At 44.4% G+C, this 19,816-nt stretch overlaps 1 protein-coding gene across 1 annotated transcript in view; it reads left to right on the top strand.

The window, feature by feature from the left end:
- Nucleotides 1-7,207, top strand: part of TRAF4 (TNF receptor associated factor 4) — a 61,590-nt gene extending 54,383 nt beyond the window's left edge. The window contains exons 5-7 of the mRNA XM_030185754.1: nucleotides 253-414; nucleotides 563-718; nucleotides 4,265-7,207. Coding sequence (XP_030041614.1) covers nucleotides 253-414; nucleotides 563-718; nucleotides 4,265-4,897 — 951 coding nt within the window. The 3' untranslated portion in view covers nucleotides 4,898-7,207. The remainder of the gene's footprint in view (nucleotides 1-252; nucleotides 415-562; nucleotides 719-4,264) is intronic.
- Nucleotides 7,208-19,816: the final 12,609 nt, after the last annotated feature.

The following is a 19,816-nucleotide window of genomic DNA, read 5'->3' as shown; positions in this document are numbered from 1 at the left end:
GTTCAGATACGTCCCTGCTCTACAGCATGGAGCCCCTTTCACACCCTCTTCCCAGCTTTCCCTCATAGGGAGGGAACATGGTGCAGGACCCCTCCCCTCCCTCCTTACTTTTTCCATAAGCAAGGGTATGCTGGAGCTCTTTCTTACAACTTCCTCTCCCCAGCTTTTTCCAATGGGGACAGGGCACAATTCAACCCTACCACTCTGCCAAAGGCCCCTATCTAATTAATCATTTTTCTCTCTCCCTGTTAGAATCACCAGGGAATCTGTCCTCAGGAGAGTGTGTACTGTGAGAATAAGTGTGGCGCTCGAATGATGCGGCGCCTCCTGTCTTCACATTCCCTAACTGAGTGTCCCAAGCGCACCCAGCCATGCAGCTACTGCGGGAAGGAGTTTGTGTATGACACCATCCAGGTGAGATGTTTTCCTAGTCTATCTGACCCTCTTCCCTCACCAGGCTATGCTATTCCTGCTTGTGCCTCAAATCTGTACCAGTCCGTCTCTCTGCAGTGCCATGAGAGAGTTGCAAGAGTCTCACTTGCTGTGAATGGTCATTTTGCAGAATCACCAGTATCAGTGCCCACGTTACCCTGTCACGTGCCCTAACCAGTGTGGAACTTCTAGCGTCGCCAGGGAAGATCTCACAGGGCATCTGAAGGAGAACTGCAGCACGGCCTTGGTCCTGTGCCCCTTCAAGGAAGCTGGCTGCAAACACAGGGTAAGTGCTACCCACTGGGTATCCTGCATGAGCTTTGCCCTCTGTCCACTGTTGCAGTTGAAAATTAGAACTGATAATTTCTAATGGAAATATTGTCAATAAAATTAAGTGATGTCTTTTACTGAGATACAGACCCATTTGGGGAGCAAAACTGAAGACTGAGAAGCTATTTGGGAACCTTTCCTGAGAATTGTTCCTGCTGAAGGGGGTGGTAGTTGAGGGTCCCTTTTTTGGGGGGGGGAGGGGAACTATCAGGCACTGTAGTTTGGTCATTTGGTTGAGTTGTGGGTTTTGGGTGGGGGATTTCACGTTCTAAGGGAGGGAATTTTAGTTTAAAAATCTTTTACAAATGTTGGAAGTGTACATTTGAATTTGTGTACCTTTAATTGATAACTTTCTTATGGTTGCTCTTTGTTAGGGGGGTTTCTCCATCATTTATTTGTGCCTGATCGAGCTTCCTCCTATATGTATGTTTGCTCTTTGTTATGTTTCTCAATATTTAATAAAAACTTCTAAAAATTAAAAAAAGAAACAAAAACCTGAAGACTGAGAGAGGAAGCGGTGACCACACTGTTTGAAAGCAATAGTCTACTTGCAACAATGTTCTAACCAATTTCAGAAAACAGAGAAGGAAACTTTTGTATCAATAACAAGACCAAGAAAGATAAAGCAGAATATAAAGAAAGAGCCAACAAAATCTGTCTGAATTAAGACTGAATTCCAAAAATATACTGACAAGTGAAATACACTGGAAGAAAATCTCAAACGGTCTAGCTATGAATAAGTGTTGAATAACTGGCTGACTCTTCTCCAGGAAACAACCCATGTGTAGGAGGAAAACCTCAAGAAGCACCTTTTCCCACTCACAAGGCAGGCAAAAAGGGCTAGGGCTTCTTCATCATTGGAAAAACCTCCTGGGGTTCAAAGTATCTAACATTTCAAAAAATCTTAGCTCGCACTTTCTTTGAGCTTATTCAGATATTAAGAACACTGCTGCATCAGAACCTCTGGTCCAGTATTATTCCATTCAGGCTGGTTCTGATGCAGCAGTGGCGAAACGTTAACCATGGTCTGAGTAACGAAGGAGCCCTAGAACAGACCGAGGGCTTTTCAGTTAAGCTAAGTACCTCTGTTCTTAATATCTGAATAAGCTCAAAGAAAGTGCGAGCTAAGATTTTTTGAAATGTTAGATACTTTGAACCCCAGGAGGTTTTTCCAATGATGAAGAAGCCCTTTTTGCCTGCCTTGTGAGTGGGAAAAGGTGCTTCTTGAGGTTTTCCTCCTACACACGGGTTGTTTACACTTACAATATTATCAGTTTCCAACTGTCTATGTTTATAGGGTATACCTTTATAGGAAACTGTTTTCCCTATTTGTACTATAGTTTGTCTTCTCCAGGAAAACCAACAGGAAAGAACCTATGTTTTTTGTTTTTTACTTGGGTTTTACCAACCATAGAGGTGGCCAAGGGAATGGTGGAACAGCAGCCAAGTCAATCATCAAAAGTGCTTTATTGTGAAGAAGACCCAACATGGCCGGGTTTCGGCAGAATTGCCTGCATCAAGGGTCTAAGAATACAAGTACAGACAAATGTAATTACATACTGAAATATAAAATATAGCTGCCTTGTCCACCATAGGTCATACAAAATATTGCAGTTTTTTTTTTAAGTTAAAAAAAAAAAATACCAAATCAAAATTGTCAATTTTTCAAAAATAATACTTCAATTAGAAACTTTTTTTTTTTTTAATTTAGACACGATGATGCTGTTATTCTAAAATAACTGGAACAACTGAGAGAGGCCTCATGTCTAGCTGCTTAAGGGATGATAAATATCTGTAATCTCATAAGGAAATGAACTAATTGCCATAATAACTCTTAACATCAAAAAAATAATTGAAAATACAGTAATATGTCACTCTGATACGCTGAAGATGAGCTTCTAATGGCATTACATCATGGCAGTGACATTTAAAATGGAGAAGCCAGCAAGTCATTCAGTGGTTATTCATGTGTAGACCTTCTCTGAGGTCTTTTTGCTCCGATGCATTTAGGTTGTCAGTATATTTTTCAAATTCATTCGTAATTCAGATGGCAGATTATTATTATTTTTTTATTTTTTTGTGAGAAGGAAACTGCCATGTGCTTCTGTCTCCAGTACAAAGGAGAATGTTGCAGAAAGGAGAGCTTCTGTCTTTCAGTTTTGTCACCAGTGCTGATGTATTGAACATAGTTTTCTCATTACCTTGTGGAGAGTTATAAGGGCCCAGGCTCTCCATACTCAGTGGTTTTTGTACTTTGTGCGATCTATCTATAATTTCTTTATATATATATTTTTTTGCTTTGCTATGCTGGTTTTCCATCTTTAACATTATTACAACATTGACATTATTCATTACTAGTAAAAAGAGGCCCGTTTCTGAAGCCAAGGAAACGGGCCCTAGGCAGGCAATTCCTCCCCCCCCCCCCCCGCGCTACGGCCCCTTCGCCCCCCCCCCCATCGGCGAACCTGTCGCCCCCCCCTTACCGCTGAAAACCGCCCCCCCCCGCCGCAGTTGTGTACTACCTGTGCTGACGGGGGACCCAAACTCCCGTCAGCCGAAGTGTTGTTGTGCCCTTCGCGTTCCTTCCTCATCTTCTCTGGAAGTTCCTCTGCGTGTGTCTGACGTCAGACGCACGCAGAGGAACTTCCAGAGAAGATGAGGAAGGAACACGAAGGGCACAACAACACTTCGGCTGTCGGGGGTTTGGGTCCCTCCGTCAACACAGGTAGTCCACAACGGCGGCGGGGGGGGGGCGGTTTTCGGTGGTCTGGGGGGGGGTCGAGGGGGCCGTAGCGCAGGGGGGGTGACAGATGATTCCGAGGCAGGGGGAGGAGTAGGGAAACACGCTGCGCATGTTTCCCTACTCCTCCTCTTGCCTTGGAATCAGCTGTCATGACGTCAGTGCATGTCTGCCTAGCAGACCACCTCCAGCCTAGGGAGCTACGGTCCCAGGCACAGAACATTGGAGGTGAGAATTATATAGGATTTGTTATAGTGGAAGAGACTTAGGGAATGTCTTGAACTTGTTAAAAATTGAACAACAGACGTTTTCTGCTTGAATGATCAAAACTGTTTGAACGTAGTTTTTTCAATTGCTTATCTATTTGATGCTTCTATTGGAGTAGCTTTAAGAGTCAGCCTGAAGTTCATTATCCTACTGTTGAAGGGAGGTGATTCTTGGCTCTTGTATGACTCTGCTGTTTGGATGGGTCCTGCTTTGTGCCTGATGGTTCTTCTCTCTGTCCAGCCGTAATTCTGAGACTGGATGAACGCTGGAATCTGTAGTGCCACCAGCTGGTCCTGTTGGTAGGCTTCAGTGACTTCTGGGACTTGTTAGCTAGATTTTTTTAGCAGATCATCACTACAAGTCCCATAATGCATTCTGAGTATGGTGTGAAACATTAAAAACCTGATGATTGGCTGCCTGTTGTTATTGTGTGGTGCAGTATCAGATGTCACTTAGCAGGCTAATTTTGTAACGGCTGTTTTTATTCTTACTCAGTGTCCTAAAATTGGAATGAGCAGACATCTGGATGAGAGTGCAAAAATACACCTCAGCATGATGTGCGCACTGGTGAGCCGTCAGCGACAGGAAATCCTAGAGCTTCACCGAGCAGTGGAGGAGCTGTCGATCAGCAATGATGGGGTCCTCATTTGGAAGATTTCTGACTATTCCCGTAAACTGCAAGAGGCCAAGACCCGCAGTAATCATGAGTTCTTCAGCCCAGCCTTTTATACACACAAGTATGGCTACAAGCTGCAGGTGTCGGCATTTCTCAATGGCAATGGAAGCGGTGAAGGAAGCCACCTCTCTGTCTATATCCGCGTCCTACCTGGTGAGTTTGACAACCTGCTTGAGTGGCCCTTTTCCTATCGTGTTACTTTTTCCCTGCTGGATCAGAGTGACCCATCACTGTCTAAACCTCAGCATATCACTGAAACCTTCAGTCCTGATCCCAACTGGAAGAATTTCCAGAAACCTGGCAATTCCCGCAATTCCCTGGATGAGAGCAGCCTGGGGTTTGGCTACCCCAAATTCATCTCTCATGAGGACATCAAGAGAAGGAATTACGTGAAGGACAACACAGTCTTCCTGAAAGCTTCCGTGGAGATCCCACAGAAAATAATTGCATGAACAGTGACATAAGATGTGTCTGCCCTGTTAGTGAAGGGGACAAATGCTTTTATTGTCCTTTTTTGGGCCCCTGGATGCTCTTGCCTGGCCATAGCAGGATCATTTATCACATTCTTATGATTCTGTTCTAATGGAATCTCTCAGAAGCTTCAGCCTGAGTCCAGAAAGTCAGGAAATCTTTCTATGAGATTTGATGGTCACACCTTCCACAGGAATTTGCATAGATCTCGTTTTGCAGTAATACTTTGAAGCCAAGATTTGACCAACCACATACAAAGACTAGTACAATGAGAGAGAGAAGCTAGCAGGGCCTGAGAGCCTCAGCAAACTTAACACACAAGCTCCTCCTGTTTCCTTTGCTAGTAAAAAAATAAATGAAGCAGTCTGAGGGTGCATTTGTCCTAATGCATCTTGGGAACACTGGCCTTGATTGTCTTACGGAGGGAACAGAGCTCACAGTGCCTGAATGAATGGGACAGATGAGCTTCCTTGTTCCACAGGACTCTAGGATCTTTCTGCCTATGATGAAGTGCTTCAACAGAGCTTAGACTGTACTGCTGAACTCAGGCTGGAGCCAAACGCAACTGCTGTTGAACTCTCTCCAGGATTGGTCTTGGTTTATTAATACTTAGATGATTCTGTCTAATTGAAGGGAAGAAACTGAAACCTATAATTCTTTGCTGAAATTGAATAGTAAAGGAGTTCCGGGGTATTATGAAGGATGCTGGTGTAAAGGGGCACCGACTGCAAAGAGCCATACTGCTACTGACATAAATGTGAACAGGTGCTAAAGGACCTAAATAACTCACACCTCAGGGCTGGCCATGTATGTGCCAGAACAAACAAAAATGTTGAATAGCTGACGAGAATCACAAAAACTAGGTGCTGAAATCAAACAAGTGCTCTTTCTATTGGGTCTTCAATGAATGAGAATGGTGCAGGTTGGGGGAAAAGGATAGGTCCCTTCAGTCTGACTGGCTGCATTACCAGTGGACAGGGGAGGGAGACAGGAGAGTTTCAGAGCAGTGCCAGTCGATCCATGGGTTTGGTACTTTCTTGTTCTCTCCTTACCAACCCATTCTGCTTCTTGAACATTCAGGTTTTACTAATATGCAAACTACAGCTTCCAGGATGCAGTGGGGCACAGTTAAAGGGGAAGTGGCTAAAAATACTAGGGTTGAACTCCTACATGGACCTGCAACCATCAAAATTTTCACTGTAGCCACATAAACTAGATCCAGACCATCCCTAAGACCAAGTGCATGGTCGGCATTCTCCCCCAGCCCTGTGGATCCTTAACTTTTTCTCTGGGTGTATGTTACTCTCTTTCAGGATAGAAATCAATAGCAATAGATTTCAGGTGCACACACCCAGACTTTTTAAAGCAAATTTCTTTAAAGAAAATAAATGTTAAAAAACTGGTAGCAAAAAATAAAACCCAGCGGTCTAGAAAGAGATTAAGATATAATAGAGATGTAGATGGAAGAGACAGCATAGCAGGAGAGAAATGCAGACAATGAGGGGGGGTGTATAGGGGAAGGGGAGGAGTGAAGCAGCAGAGCAGTGTGGTGAAAGAAGAGGGTAGGAAAAGAAAAGGACCAAATGTAAAGTGCGATAACCAGAGTACACGTGTGACTGGTGAGCAGTGTCTAGCCTTCTGACTATGAAGGGAGACCTTCCTCTCAGTCCCTAGGGATGGGGGATACCGCAGTTAGAAAACACCTTGGTGTCATCTTAAACTTGATCTTGAGAGCTCTTTGCTGTAGGAGAGCCCACATGTGGGAACAATATGAGCCATTCCTGGTCTTCAGGACCTGCTGCCTTTGGGCATCTCAGGGAGGGGTCACAATCTCCCTAGGCATTAATCTTAGCTCCCTACAGATAGGGCAGGGCCCGTGCCTGCCTTGGGACACAGCCATATCTTGAAAATGTCATCTGTTAGTTTTTCTAGGTAGAGGTTTTCAACTTGATTGTTTTCATATATTCAGATGCAATGAAGTAGGCTTCCACATGCCTGCATTCCACTTTAAGCCGCATTAGCGGCTGCCGTGCGCTAATGCCGCTAATGCTAATGGGCTGTGTCTGCATTGCCACGTGGCAGTCACTAGCGCAGCTTAGTAAACAGGGGGTAAGTCTACAAAACATACTTCTTATTCAGAAAACAAATTTCTTTGCTATTGTCCATTAAAATGTATTTATTGAGTTTTCTGTTGGATGAAACAATGTACAACTGGACACTTGGGATCAAATCAGGTGATTTGACTTTTCACTTTTATATAAAATAAAATATTCCTTATATTTATTAAATAACTCGAGTCTTGCTCTCCTTCACTGTCTGCCTTATGTATGGGCAGAAATCCTATACCAGTATTTCTCAAGTTGACCCTGGAGTACCCCTTAGCCAGTATGGTTTTCAGGATGGCCACAATGAATATGCAGATTTGCATACATGTCCTTCATTTATGTGCAAATTTATCTTGCATATTCATTGCGGATATCCCAAAAGCTAGGCAGGCTTAAGGGGTAGTCCAGGACTGCCGCTACCACAATGGTTTGAATCATTGTATGTAGTACTCGGACAGTCCTGGTTTCTAACCCCCATCCCGGTACATTCTGGCATCTACAGTACTGAAGGGGAGATGCACAAAACTCCAGCACTGTGGGAAACAGCAAATCTAAATTACCGACCAAGCTCAACCCTAGCAGCACGCAAATTATATACATGCTGTTAGTGTTGAGCATTGGACATTAAAGGGTGAGAAATGTTCCTGGTTCATGCCCACGAGAGCTGTGTGGTAGATACAGCTCTTGAGCGCATGACCAGTCAACAAAGAGAGAGGGAATGGAGGGCAGTGCTTGGAGGATAGAACAGCTGTAGCTTACTTCATGGAGCTTATCTTGTTTAAGGTTGACGCGGATCTATTTTTATGGAGTGTAGAACAAGAAAACGACTGTACTTGGGATATGATGTGCGTAGAACATGACATCAGAAGGGGGGAGGGTAAGAGACTGGATTTGATTTGTGACTGTGCAGTGTGCATACGGTGGCATATGTCTGTCTCGGCCAAAATCTGAAATGCCATTTTTGATTATTTATTGCCCCGAGCAGAGCTAGCCAAACAGTCCTTTAATTGGCAGAGGCTCGCTAACAGCAGTTCAGGAGCTGTCGGTAGTTTTTAATTGTTATGGCAGGGGGTTTCCATGCACCCGTTTCTCTGAGCATTGCACGGAATTGTTAATGGCCTTATTTTAAATACCGGTGAGCTCATTTGCATAGGCCTTTTGGTGGCTGCTTCCATGCACAGTAAAAGCAACCCCAAAAGCCTCTGTGCATTAGCCACACAATAACCTTTTATTTAGACTAGAGAGTGGCTCAGGGCAAAGTTTGTCCCCATCCCCGCCCCCATGGGCTATGTACTCATCTGCAGAAGCCTTGAACACGTATGGTTTTATAGTTAAATCTTTTTATTAAAGTAGAAAAAGGAACTGTTTATAAATCTTAAATACAAAACAACAATAATGATGAGCAAATATAATAACCCCTCCCTCACACACATAAAAACCCTCTACCCTTCCAACCTCAGCAACAGCTAACTTCTACTACCCCAAGGAACTCTAATCCACCCTGTTAAAATGTCCAGGGGTACAACATACAACCTGTTCTGTATGCCCTACCAGGGGGAGAAATATGGCCTACGAAGCACTGCTAAGATTTTTAAAATCTGTGGATGAATAAGAAGTCATTAACAATCTCAGGATTCAGTCTAGCTCTCCTGTCTTCCACAGTCCTTACTGCAGTAGAAAATGTCTTCTCAGAAGATGTGCTGGTAGCAAGAATGCACAGGACACCGCCCCCCCCCCCCCCCCCCCCCCCCCCCCCGTGCAAATTTTGCCAGTTGTGGCCAGCACTTTCGCATGTTTTTCCCAAAAAATGAAAACGTCATCGTCTGCATCACTCAAACATAAATAACTGTCCAATTCATTAACAGCCTTCAAAGTAGAGAATGACATGGGGACAAAGTTTGTCCCCGTCCCCATGTCCAATACCACTTGATTTCTGACCCCGGAAGAAACTTTAACACTTGACTACTTAATTTACTTTGTCATGTACGAACTTTACTACAATACCACTATGTATTTCTTGATCCGGAATTGGCGATCGCCATTACGATACAATGTAAGACACATTGAGCCTGCAAATAGGTGGGAAAAAGTGGGATACAAATGCAACAAATAAATGTCATTCTGTAATTTAGACTGGCTAAAACCAGTCTAAATGAAATGCTGCAAACCTGGCTTGCTTTGAGCATCTCCCCCCTGTGTTCAAATCATAGCCTCAGAGATTGCAGATTTGAGATTGTGGTTCAAAAGCAGACATGGCCTAAAGTTTCCTTCCTAAATCTAGGTCACTGGGCAGCTCCTCTGTAGTTTGATCCTTATCCTCATGTCAGGTGGGTCCCCTTGCTACTTGTCTTCTCCTTAAAGCACTTCATAATCAGCTGAGTTCATGTCCCTTTGTGCTAGGTAGGTGACAGCTACGCCTTTGTTTTTGCCTGTACAGACTCCCTGTTTAGTAAATACTTTCTCTTTGTCTTTTGAATAGGCCTAATCCTCTCTCTACTGTGCAAACAGCCCAGACATAGGAGCAAAGGGTGCAGGTCAGTGAGCCTGGCAGCTGGAACACAATGTTTGAAAACTCCTGTTATGTCAGTCTCACTTCTACAGAAACTCCAGTTTTCACTAAAACCCATATAGTTCTTAGACAACAGAAATGCTTGCAAAGGAATCTGAGTGGGTATAAAAGCAAACACCATCTTGGTGAAGTTCTTAATGCTGGTCCTGCACAATGGTTCATTTAGCATAGGATTCGGTAATGGAAGCAATTGAACAGTTGAAATTTTTATTTTGAGCTTACTTAAGACACCTGGATTTCTTACTAGGGCTTTGTAGCTCTTTTGGTGTGGTTACATTTGAGTCCTGCCATAGTTTATACTTCTGTGCCTGAGCCAAGGGTATTAGGTGTCCTAGGCAAACCTTCACTTGTGTTCCTCAATTAACTTTCAGGCCCCTAGCCCTCCTCCCTACAATTTAATATTAAACTGAACCATCATGATCACTGTACCACAGGGTCTCTCAACCTAGTCCTCAGGACACACCTAGCTAGTCAGGTTTTAAGACTATCCATGAGAGATTTGCAGAGAAATGCAAGGCGCAGTGCCCTGTAGGGTGCACGGAGCCAAAAATAACGTGGCGCCGTGCCCCGACGGGCATGCGCACCAAGCCCCGCGGGGGGGGGGGGGGTGAGCGAGGGAAGGGACAAGCCCCCATCCCCAGAGGCTCCCCCGCTGGGCAACAGGAGGAGCCACGGAGGGGCTTAAAAGCCCATGCAGAGAGCCAGGTCGACCTCTTCCGGTCACCACGGCCAGCTATGTGCACCCATCCCCCCCCTCCCCAGTAAAGCATAATGTACACAAGTAGAAATTGTCGCAGCTTGGGCGGGGTACCCAAGTTGGTTAACATTTTGCTAGGCAGCTAGCAGCTGCGGTTACCATACGGCTCCCTTGCTGTGCAGTGGGGAGCCCTGTTCAAGATTAGCCAGTCTTGCTAGTGTGGCGGACTTGGCTTGGGGGTTATTGAGCCTGAGGCTGAAAGCAGCTTGGGTATGCCCAGGGTTAAGATATGTTGTTGTATTTAAATAAAGCTGCAGCCAAGTTGTGCCAAATCAACAAATAATATGTGTGAAGTCTTTATTCAGTGAAGGGTACATGCAGTAAACAAGCCCCCCCCCCCCCAGGGGTCTCGGCTGCCTATGTTATGGAGGTAGTGCATGCAAATTTATCTCAAGCACATTCAATGTGGATCTCCTGAAAACCTGACTGACTAGGTGTGTCCCAAAGACGGGTTGAGAACCCCTGCTTATTTAACACCATCCCTCCCAGAGCAAACTTCTAAAACTTCACAACTGGACATCACATTTTTAAATGTTGAACTGTTTGGTATATACAACATATAAATATTTAGAGCAATTTCCACAAACCATTTACCCAGGTAAAGAGGCTGTTTGAAAACTGACCACCCTCCCTAGAGGTAGAAGTTATTTAAGTTGGCCTGGCTAATGGGACCTATTGGCTTTGACTGCAGCTGCTCTTTAGAGTCCCCAAAAGCACCCAAGGAGGCCACCTCATCTGCCTAATGGTTAAGCCAGTCCTGACTGGATCAGGCTTAGAATGCTTTCCGTCTGACTGAGGAATTTTCATGGTTAAACCTATGGATATTTGTTTTCCCCTGTATAGCTCCACCTCTAAGTATCACATGTTCATTTCTGCTAGCAGCTCAGAGCAACAGCAGTGATGGACTGATCCAGTAATGAGCAGTAGTGAAACTTTGGGTACACACTTCTTTCTTATGTTCTGGACTGGGGTGGAGACTACTGTTTTGAAAGCCCTACAGAGAACAGCCTGTCCCCTCTCTTCCCCAATTTGTCCTAATTCTGGATTTATTTGTTTAACGATATTTGGTAAACTACTGATGATAAAATAATAATGCTATGTGGTTTACAATTAAAAGTAAATTAATTGTTTTCAGACTCCTGGACTCTGGGCCACTGCAGGACTTGGAATCAGAACTCCTGGGTTCTAATCCTGACTCTGCCCTAGTTTCTATGTATTTAGTGTACGCTCTATTCTATCCTGTCCTACAAAGTTTCAGCTTTCTGTGGGGGTGATGTAGAAAGCTTCTTGCAGGTTTACCACTGTTTACTGCTGGATAGCAATGCAGAAAGTTTCAGCAAGGGTGTTAACGTGCATGGAAACCCCGACAGCACAATGTAGCTACCATAGGAAATATTTTTCTAGGTCTGGGGCAATGTAGAAAGGTTGAGAGAAGTGAGTGGAGGAGTAGCCTAGTGGTTAGTGCAGTGGACTTTGATCCTGGGGGACTGCAGTTCGATTCCCACTGCAGCTCCTTGTGACTGTGGGCAAGTCACTTAACCCTCCATTGCCCCAGGTACAAAATGAGTACCTGAATAAATGTAAACCACTTTGAATATAGTTGCAAAGTCCCATTTTCCTTCCCTATCACCACCCCCTCTCTCCTGCAGTGCTGACTAACAAATACTAATAATAATAATTATTGTTGTTGTTGTTATTGTTATTATTTCTCGGCACTCACCCAGGTACCCCCAATCCCTCCCCTCATTTTACCTTAAGAAGCAAGAACTATGCCCACTCCCTCCTACTTCCAGCACCACCATCTTGAAAAAGGGCAGCTCCCCTGCCCTGTGTGGTACACCAGGTGGGGCTAGTTTGCCATATAAGGGAATTTTTCCTTTATATGGCTTTGATGGAGAGGGGGTTGCCACTAGACACCAGAGATGATGATTATCATTATTATTATTTTTTTAACTTGGGAAGAGGGAAGGGTTGCTGCTAAACACCATGGAGTTGGGAGGGGGAATGCCGCTAGGTACCAGGGATTATATTTGGTGGTTGGATGGGGGGAATGAAAGGTGTCGCTAGAGTCCAGGGTATGAGGGTTATTTTGAGTCAGGGGAAAGTTAGAGGTACCTACAGGAAGGGTCTGGTGAGTGGATGGGGGGATGCCAGTAGACACCAGAGATTTTGTTTTTCTTCAAGGAAGGGGGGGAGGGTTAAATGGTCAAGTCGGGAGCCAATGCAGATGTTGAGGGCTTAGTACTTGTTTGTTTTTAAAATGTCACCCTAACTGTCAATGCCTGAGCCAATCACTGCTCAGGTACAGACAGGAAGGGTGACATTTTGCAATGAGATGTGGATTACTGCTGTGATTTTAACAGGGCAGTAAATTTGCATGCTCATTCATTATAGCATGCCAGTGCCATTTTACTGTGGTAATTTTGCTGTACAGCCCCTGTTTGTCCACTGTCCTTAAGCACTGACTCATCATTCCTCCATACCTGCATCAGAGTCCTTGTAATTCATTGACACAGGGTGAGTGCAGTGGGATGCTAGGTGCCAAAAAAAAAATACACATCCTCCAGATCTGGCTCCCAATTAAGCTGCCATAAATGTGGACTGTGCACCCCCCCCCCCCCCCACCTCACCGAGGGATCCTTTTACCAAGCTGTGGTGAAAAGGGCCCTGCATTAGAGGTGGGGGCCGTTTTTGTCGCATACTTCAGCCCTTTATACTGCAGCGGGTAAAAAGGCCAAAAAATGGTATGGCCATGTGGTAAGATTTCACTTACTGCAGGGCTGTTGGGGGGGGGGAGCACTTAAAGCCACCCATTGAGGTGGCGTTAAGGGCTCCTGTGCTAACCCGGTATTAACCAGGTTGCACAAGGCACTGCATGATTACCGCCACACTGGGAAATAGCTAACTATTTTCCCTAGTGTGTCAAATGGTGCACGTTGGGCCGTTGGTAGTTCCAAATTAGCGTGCGGTAAGCCCGCGTTGCGCTTACCACTGCTCTGTGAAAGGGCCCCTGCATGCCCTGAGGTAACTTCCCCGTGCATCTGCAACGTAAAATCCAATGCCAGAATTCCTGTGGTGAGGAAGGGATTCTAAATCCCTCAGCTCCTGGATCAGTAACTGTCAGTCTAGTTGCTATTCCGTTCACTATGCTAATGGCAGGACAGCTCAGGGTTAATTGATGGAATTAGTTGTTTTTTAAGATATCTGAAAGCCACCTGGTGCAGATGAGGCATTTAGCATGAGGAATTCTAGGGCAGGCTATGAAGTTTCTGGGTCTATTCAGCCAGGGATATACATCTTACTAGGAGCACAGTGAAACTGCCCTTGGGGATGACTGACTCAATTTAAGGTGGGGAGAGAAAAGTGACAAGACTACAAATCATAATTTACTGTCAGACACCACCTGTGCCTTAGGGAGAGAAAAAAAAGATCATGATGTGCAACCTACAATGTTGACTCCCCAGCAATCATCACCCGGCTAAGCTGAGCCAGCCGTTTTGTAATCTTAAATTCATTCATACTTTCATTACCGCAAAGAAAAACAGGAAGTACCAGCCCGTAGCTCCAATCATCTGAAACCAGGGCAGGCTTTTTTTTTTTTTTTTTTTTTTTTGTATCCCGCGCTTTCCCACTTGTGGCAGGCTCAATGCGGTTTAGGTACTTATTTGTACCTGGGGCAATGGAGGGTTAAGTGACTTGCCCAGAGTCACAAGGAGCTGCCTGTGCCTGCAGTGGGAATCGAACCCAGTTCCCTAGGACCAAAGTCCAACACTCTAACCACTAGGCCACTCCTCCATGAATCTCATGAAGTGCCCTGGATGGCTGGCTTTAAACCATCACCACCACACTGAGTGGCTATTGCCCACATTGGCTCATACCAGCATTGCCACCTTTCAGTGGAATGATGAGAGCAGGGAAGAGGGTGACAGCTGGACTTTTTGTCTTTTAACTGCTCCTGAATTTCACAGCACCCATAATCATAGGCAGAAAGACCCCCTTCCTCTTCCTTTCCCCCATTGTCTACTTGGAGTCCTTTGTTTTCAGACACTCTCCTGGAGGGCACATCTGGACAGTCAGGTTTTCAGGATTACCCTTATAGCATAGGTTGAGGACCCTGTGTATGCAAATCCATCTCATGCATATTCATTGGAAACCTGATAAACTGACTGGCCAGGTGTTCCTCCAGGAGAAGGATGGCAAACTCTGCTCTATCTTATCCCATTCCCCCTTTCTACTCTTACTCCTTAGATATGATTTAGTTGTGTCCCCTCTTTGCTTCTCTCTCTGCCTAACAGATTGATCCTTAAAGCCAAGCTAATTAATGGGAGTGGAGGTGGGGAAGCATTAATGCATAGCCCAGACAGAAACAGCCTGGGCATTATTAAACCTTCTTTTGTCATTTGTAGCACAAGATCCAGTGCAAACTTGTTTGAGTTTGAAATTTGCTAATATGCCTATTTCTGGATGAATTGCAAGGGAGTGGATTACAGATCACTTCTTCAGTAATCATGTACTTAATAGACATTGACCACCAGATTTCTATATAGGTCACCCAAATTTGGGGGTGGAGCCCAGATGTGTGTAAACTAATTAGTCAATTGGGTGCTAACCAATTACTGGCATTAATTGGAGTTAATTGATAGTAATTTGGATTTACATGCACATCTGCGTACTTCCTATTCCATAACGCTGTGTGCCCAAAGTGTCTCACAAAAGGAAGTGTGGCCATGGGAGGGGCAATCCAAATATTTAGGTGCAGTGTTATAGGTACTAGGGGCTAGGTGCCCATCTTGCATGCCAAGATCTACATCAAGTTTCAGCTGGCATAAATCCTTGTGCCCAAAGTTGGGCCCAGGAACCCACTGTGCTATTGTATAAAGGATACTCCACCCAGAGCAACTTTTAGAGAATAGTGCTTAGCGTGGGATTTTCCTGGTGCCTAATCTAATCCAGGGAATGGAACCAAATAATCTTTGGTTCCATTCTTTGGATAGCCTGGCTTATTTTCCCACCTTTTTATTTTTATTTTTCGTTTACGCCTCGTGGGATCTATTGAGTTCTCCACCTTTTGTGGATTCTCTTTAGCCTAATCTAATCACCATTTACTAATCTGGCCCTGTCACACTGCACCAATGAAAGCCAGTGAACCTGCACATCTCCAGAATCCAAAAAAAAAACAACAAAACAAGCGGAAGAAATCCAGAAAGGCCAGACTAAAACCACAGATGGTAAGAGCATCAAAAAGGTTTTGCTGGGCACGGCACTGCTTTCCCAGTTTGAGCCTGTTTTCTTATGTGTCTGAGGGCTAGAAGGCAAGTCCTTCTCCCCTTCCCCATCCACACAGTTCTGGGACTAGATCATTCCATCCCTAAATAGTCCTTTTTAAAGCCTAGTTTGAGATAAGTGAATTCATTTAGGAGTAAAATACAACCCAGCTGCATCCAAATGGCTGGAAGGGGGTCATAAGTGTTGCTTTTCCCTTCCTAACAGCCCAGTCTGATATACTGTGTATTTAAAAATGTATTCTACAAACCAGCAGTTTCTTAATTCACGCCGAAACAAATCCTTTTACTTTTGATGCAGTAAACCTATAGCATGCACATTATTACAGTGGTGTTAAAAAGAGTGAAAACTGTGGTAAAGTGTGTAGCTTTATGTACTGGATGCTAAAGGCACAAATTTAATTTTTTGTGTGCAAGACGTCGTTCTGTTCCATTCCGTTTATTCATCTGATATACCATAGCATTGCAAAAGTGTTTTATGGGCATAAAATCATTTTGATCTGTGTGCACAACTATTGATTTTTAAATGCATAAAACATTTGCTGCAATACGCGCCTTTTTTCTACCTACACGTAGCGAGGTGTGGTAGCCGTGTTAGTCCACTCTTAAAGGTTATCAATAGAAATCAAACAAAATAAAACATGGAAAAGAAAATAAGATGATACCTTTTTTTATTGGACATAACTTAATACATTTCTTGATTAGCTTTCGAAGGTTGCCCTTCTTCGTCAGATCAACCTTCGAAAGCTAATCAATAAATGTATTAAGTTATATCCAATAAAAAAAGGTTTCATCTTATTTTCTTTTCCATGTTTTATTTTGTTTGATTTCTACCTACACAAATTCCATTTATCTGTATGACTTTATACTGTATACGTATTGCTATAAGTATTCAGTGGCACTAAAACTTACTGTAAATGCCTGATCCTCCTCCTTTCTCCTTCACTGCTCCTCTCAGGAGTAAGAAGCATCAGCACTGGTAAATTCATTCTAAGTGATGCTAAGGCTGGTTTTAATTCTACCTCAGACCAAGAGTTAAATTACTAAGGTTACAAAAGTATGTGTTAAGCCTGCCAGCCCTGGTTACAGTAACAGATTAGTTCTTTCATTAACAAAGAATTTAAATGGGAATGAGCTAAAGGTGTGTGTGTAATTTTTATTTTGCTTGCAAAGCCCTTCCGACAGTGAGTGCTGCACTTTGCCTACAACCATGCATTATGCTCTATACATTACATGGGACTTAAGGGAGTGGTATTGATGGCATGTGAAGCTCCCACTGTCAGAACAGGCTCCAAAAGAGCAAAGAGCTGCTTCTCCAGCCCTGTCTGAAAGCATCTCCCATTGCAGGTGCCAGTAAGTATAAATACTTGGACCATTTTTAAAGGGGCAGTAGGAAAGCACCGGTGTTCGTGTGTAAAATGTTTGAAAACCAAGAGATTGTGACTGACAGGGCAAGCGATGTGGCTCGATCACAGAGGTTTCTGTCTGCTGCTGAGGGAAAGCTTAGGGAACATATACTTTGTGGGCAAATCTAATCACACACGTGAAAACTGTAAATAACACCATAACCTTAAAATAGCAAATCTAAGGAAAGGCAGGGTGAAAGTAGAAAAGAAGCAGGTATGTGTGGGAATGTTAATGTATGACTGTGTGGAGGGCTTTTTCCAAGGTTTTATTTACAGAATGGGCAATGGCCTAACCACGGGTGGGCAGGGGTCACACCCAGCAGCAGTACACATTAGTGTAGCTGGGAGGGGGGATCCTCAAGCCCCACTAGCTGAAGAGACCTCTCTATAGAATCCCCTAAGCTGCTGCAACCCTGGGGCAGTTGCTGGCATATTTCTAGCTGCTGATGCTGGCACGCCCACCCCCACCCACATGCTCAATTTAACCAGTACCTCTGTGCATGGGTGGGGGGGGGGGGGGGCTGCCAGTTGAACTGAGCATGCAGAGAGGGTTACCAGTGTTGATGGCTGGAAACATGCTGCTGACTGCCTCAGGGTCCAGACAGCTCTGAGGGGTAGGTTACCTACTGGATCCAGCTTCACCTGACAGGGTTGATCCAGTGCTCGGCTTACCCCAATGCATGCTTTTCTGGATCAACCCTGCCAGGCGAATCTGGTTTTAGTTGGTAAGCCTACTGAGGGGGGGGGAGCGAGGGCTTCAGGAGAGCACTATTCAGCCAGCTTCACTAATGTGCACTGTTGCTGGGTGTGCCTATTAATTTTTATTCATTTTTACTGCTTTGGAGAGGAGTAGTGAGTGAAAAGGAAAGGTGTGGGCCGTGCCCACCCAGAAATTGATGCCTGACTATGCCGCTGATAATAGGTTTGATACTCAAAGAGATTTATCCGGGCAGGAGAGGCTCCTGCCCAGTTAAATTTTGTGGGGCCATCTGGGGATGTTTAGCAGACTTAACTGAATAGTGTGGCTGAATGTCTCCTCTAACCACCTAAGCTGAAACCGGCTATGCTGTGGGCGGACCAGGGGTAGAATCGGCACTTACCCAGTTAAATGCACCAAACACAGTCCTATCTTGATCTGGTTTAACTTACCCACTTAAGGGTCCTGTGCAAACCCCTTTGATGTCCCTCCCCCACCCAGCGCTTGAGGCATCAGGGATTTATTTATCTATTTATTTAAACAGAATTTCTTTATCACCAATTACTATTGCAATCTTAGGGCCTTGTTTTCTAAGGTGCACTAGCGTTTTTAGTGCACGCTAAGCGCTAGAGCTGCTCATATAGTCCCATGGGCGGCTCTAGCGTTAGCATGTGCTAAAAACGCTAGTGTACCTCTAGTGTGGTGTAGTAACCAGGACCCTTCGTGTAGAGGAGTAGTATTTTATTTTTATTTATTTGCTGCATTTGTATCCCACATTTTCCCACCTATTTGCAGGCTCAATGTGGCTTACATTGTTCCGTCATGGCGATTGCCATTCCAGAGTGAGAGATACAAGTGGTATTACATAAAGATCATGAGTGGCATTAATAGATTAAGCAATCAAGTATAAAGAGATCATATTGGGAACAAGAGATAAAGTGGTATTGCGTTAAAGTATTGCAAAGTTATTGTGTTAAAGTATGACAAAGTAGAATGGGGAAAGGGAAAAAAAAGCTTTAACTTTTGATCAACCCCCCCGTTGAGAAGCTTGAGGCCCTGTGCAGCCACCCCTCTCTAAGGCCTGCCCTGCAACAAAGTTTTCAAAACACTTGGCGGTGCTAAGCACAACCCAAAGTTACCTCTGGCTGGACATAGTGAAGGAGTTTTAACAAAATTGTGGGCGACAAAGCTGGCATGTACGTCTGTTTAATACAGTTTATTTTTATTTACCCTCGTCTTGGATTGGATGGGTCTTCCCCCACTTTTTCTTTCTCCGTTGTGTTTATTTTGCCTTCGGGGGAATATTTTCTTTTTTTTGTATGTGTTTCTGTCTGCCTCCATCTGTCTGTGTCTCCTCCTGTGGCAGTGGCAGGATGGTTCTCATTAGGCAGAATAAAGCAGTGAGCAGCTGTCACCTTAAGCAGCAATTTTTGAACCTGGAAGCAAGAGCTTCCAAAAATGTCCCCTCCCCCCATGATGGTTACCTCCCTTCGCTGCTGAGCAGAAGGAAGCTACTTTCTCTTTCCTTCACCCTGTGGGAATGTAGTGGGGATTAGGGTGTGGCTGCTGGAAGAGTTTGAGCATAGTAAAAATCATGGCAGTACTAAAATAAAAAATAAAAAATCAGCACAGGGCCATTGAGCCCATGTACCTGAGCTTGAACCCTCTGAAACAAGGAAGTTTATGTTAGAAGGGTGGGATGCGCAGGCCTTAAATGTGCATGTGAGCTCAAAGACCCTGCACTGACGTTTTATTTCAGTGTGGTGGTAGGCTTGGGGAGATTCACCATGGCAAGTGGCTGTGGTAGCATCAAGGAAAAGAGAGGAGACACTGTATGGGGGTGGGGGAAGTTAATGAAAGACTGGGACTCAAAGACTGGATCAAGAGATGGAACACCATGGGTAAATGCTATAAAAGATTAGGACAAGATGATGAGAAGAAGGGAGTGGTAAGAGAGGAAGAAAAATAAATGGAAGAAATCTGAAAGTGAATGATCATATCCTTCTCTAAGTCAATTTCTGATATTGAAGAAAACAGGAACAGAGAAAAGGCAAATGGACAGGAGACCCTGGAACCAGTGTGTT

Source organism: Microcaecilia unicolor, chromosome 13 (assembly GCF_901765095.1).
Source record: "Microcaecilia unicolor chromosome 13, aMicUni1.1, whole genome shotgun sequence".
Taxonomy (NCBI): domain Eukaryota; kingdom Metazoa; phylum Chordata; class Amphibia; order Gymnophiona; family Siphonopidae; genus Microcaecilia; species Microcaecilia unicolor.
This window is presented reverse-complemented; position numbering and strand designations above follow the sequence as displayed.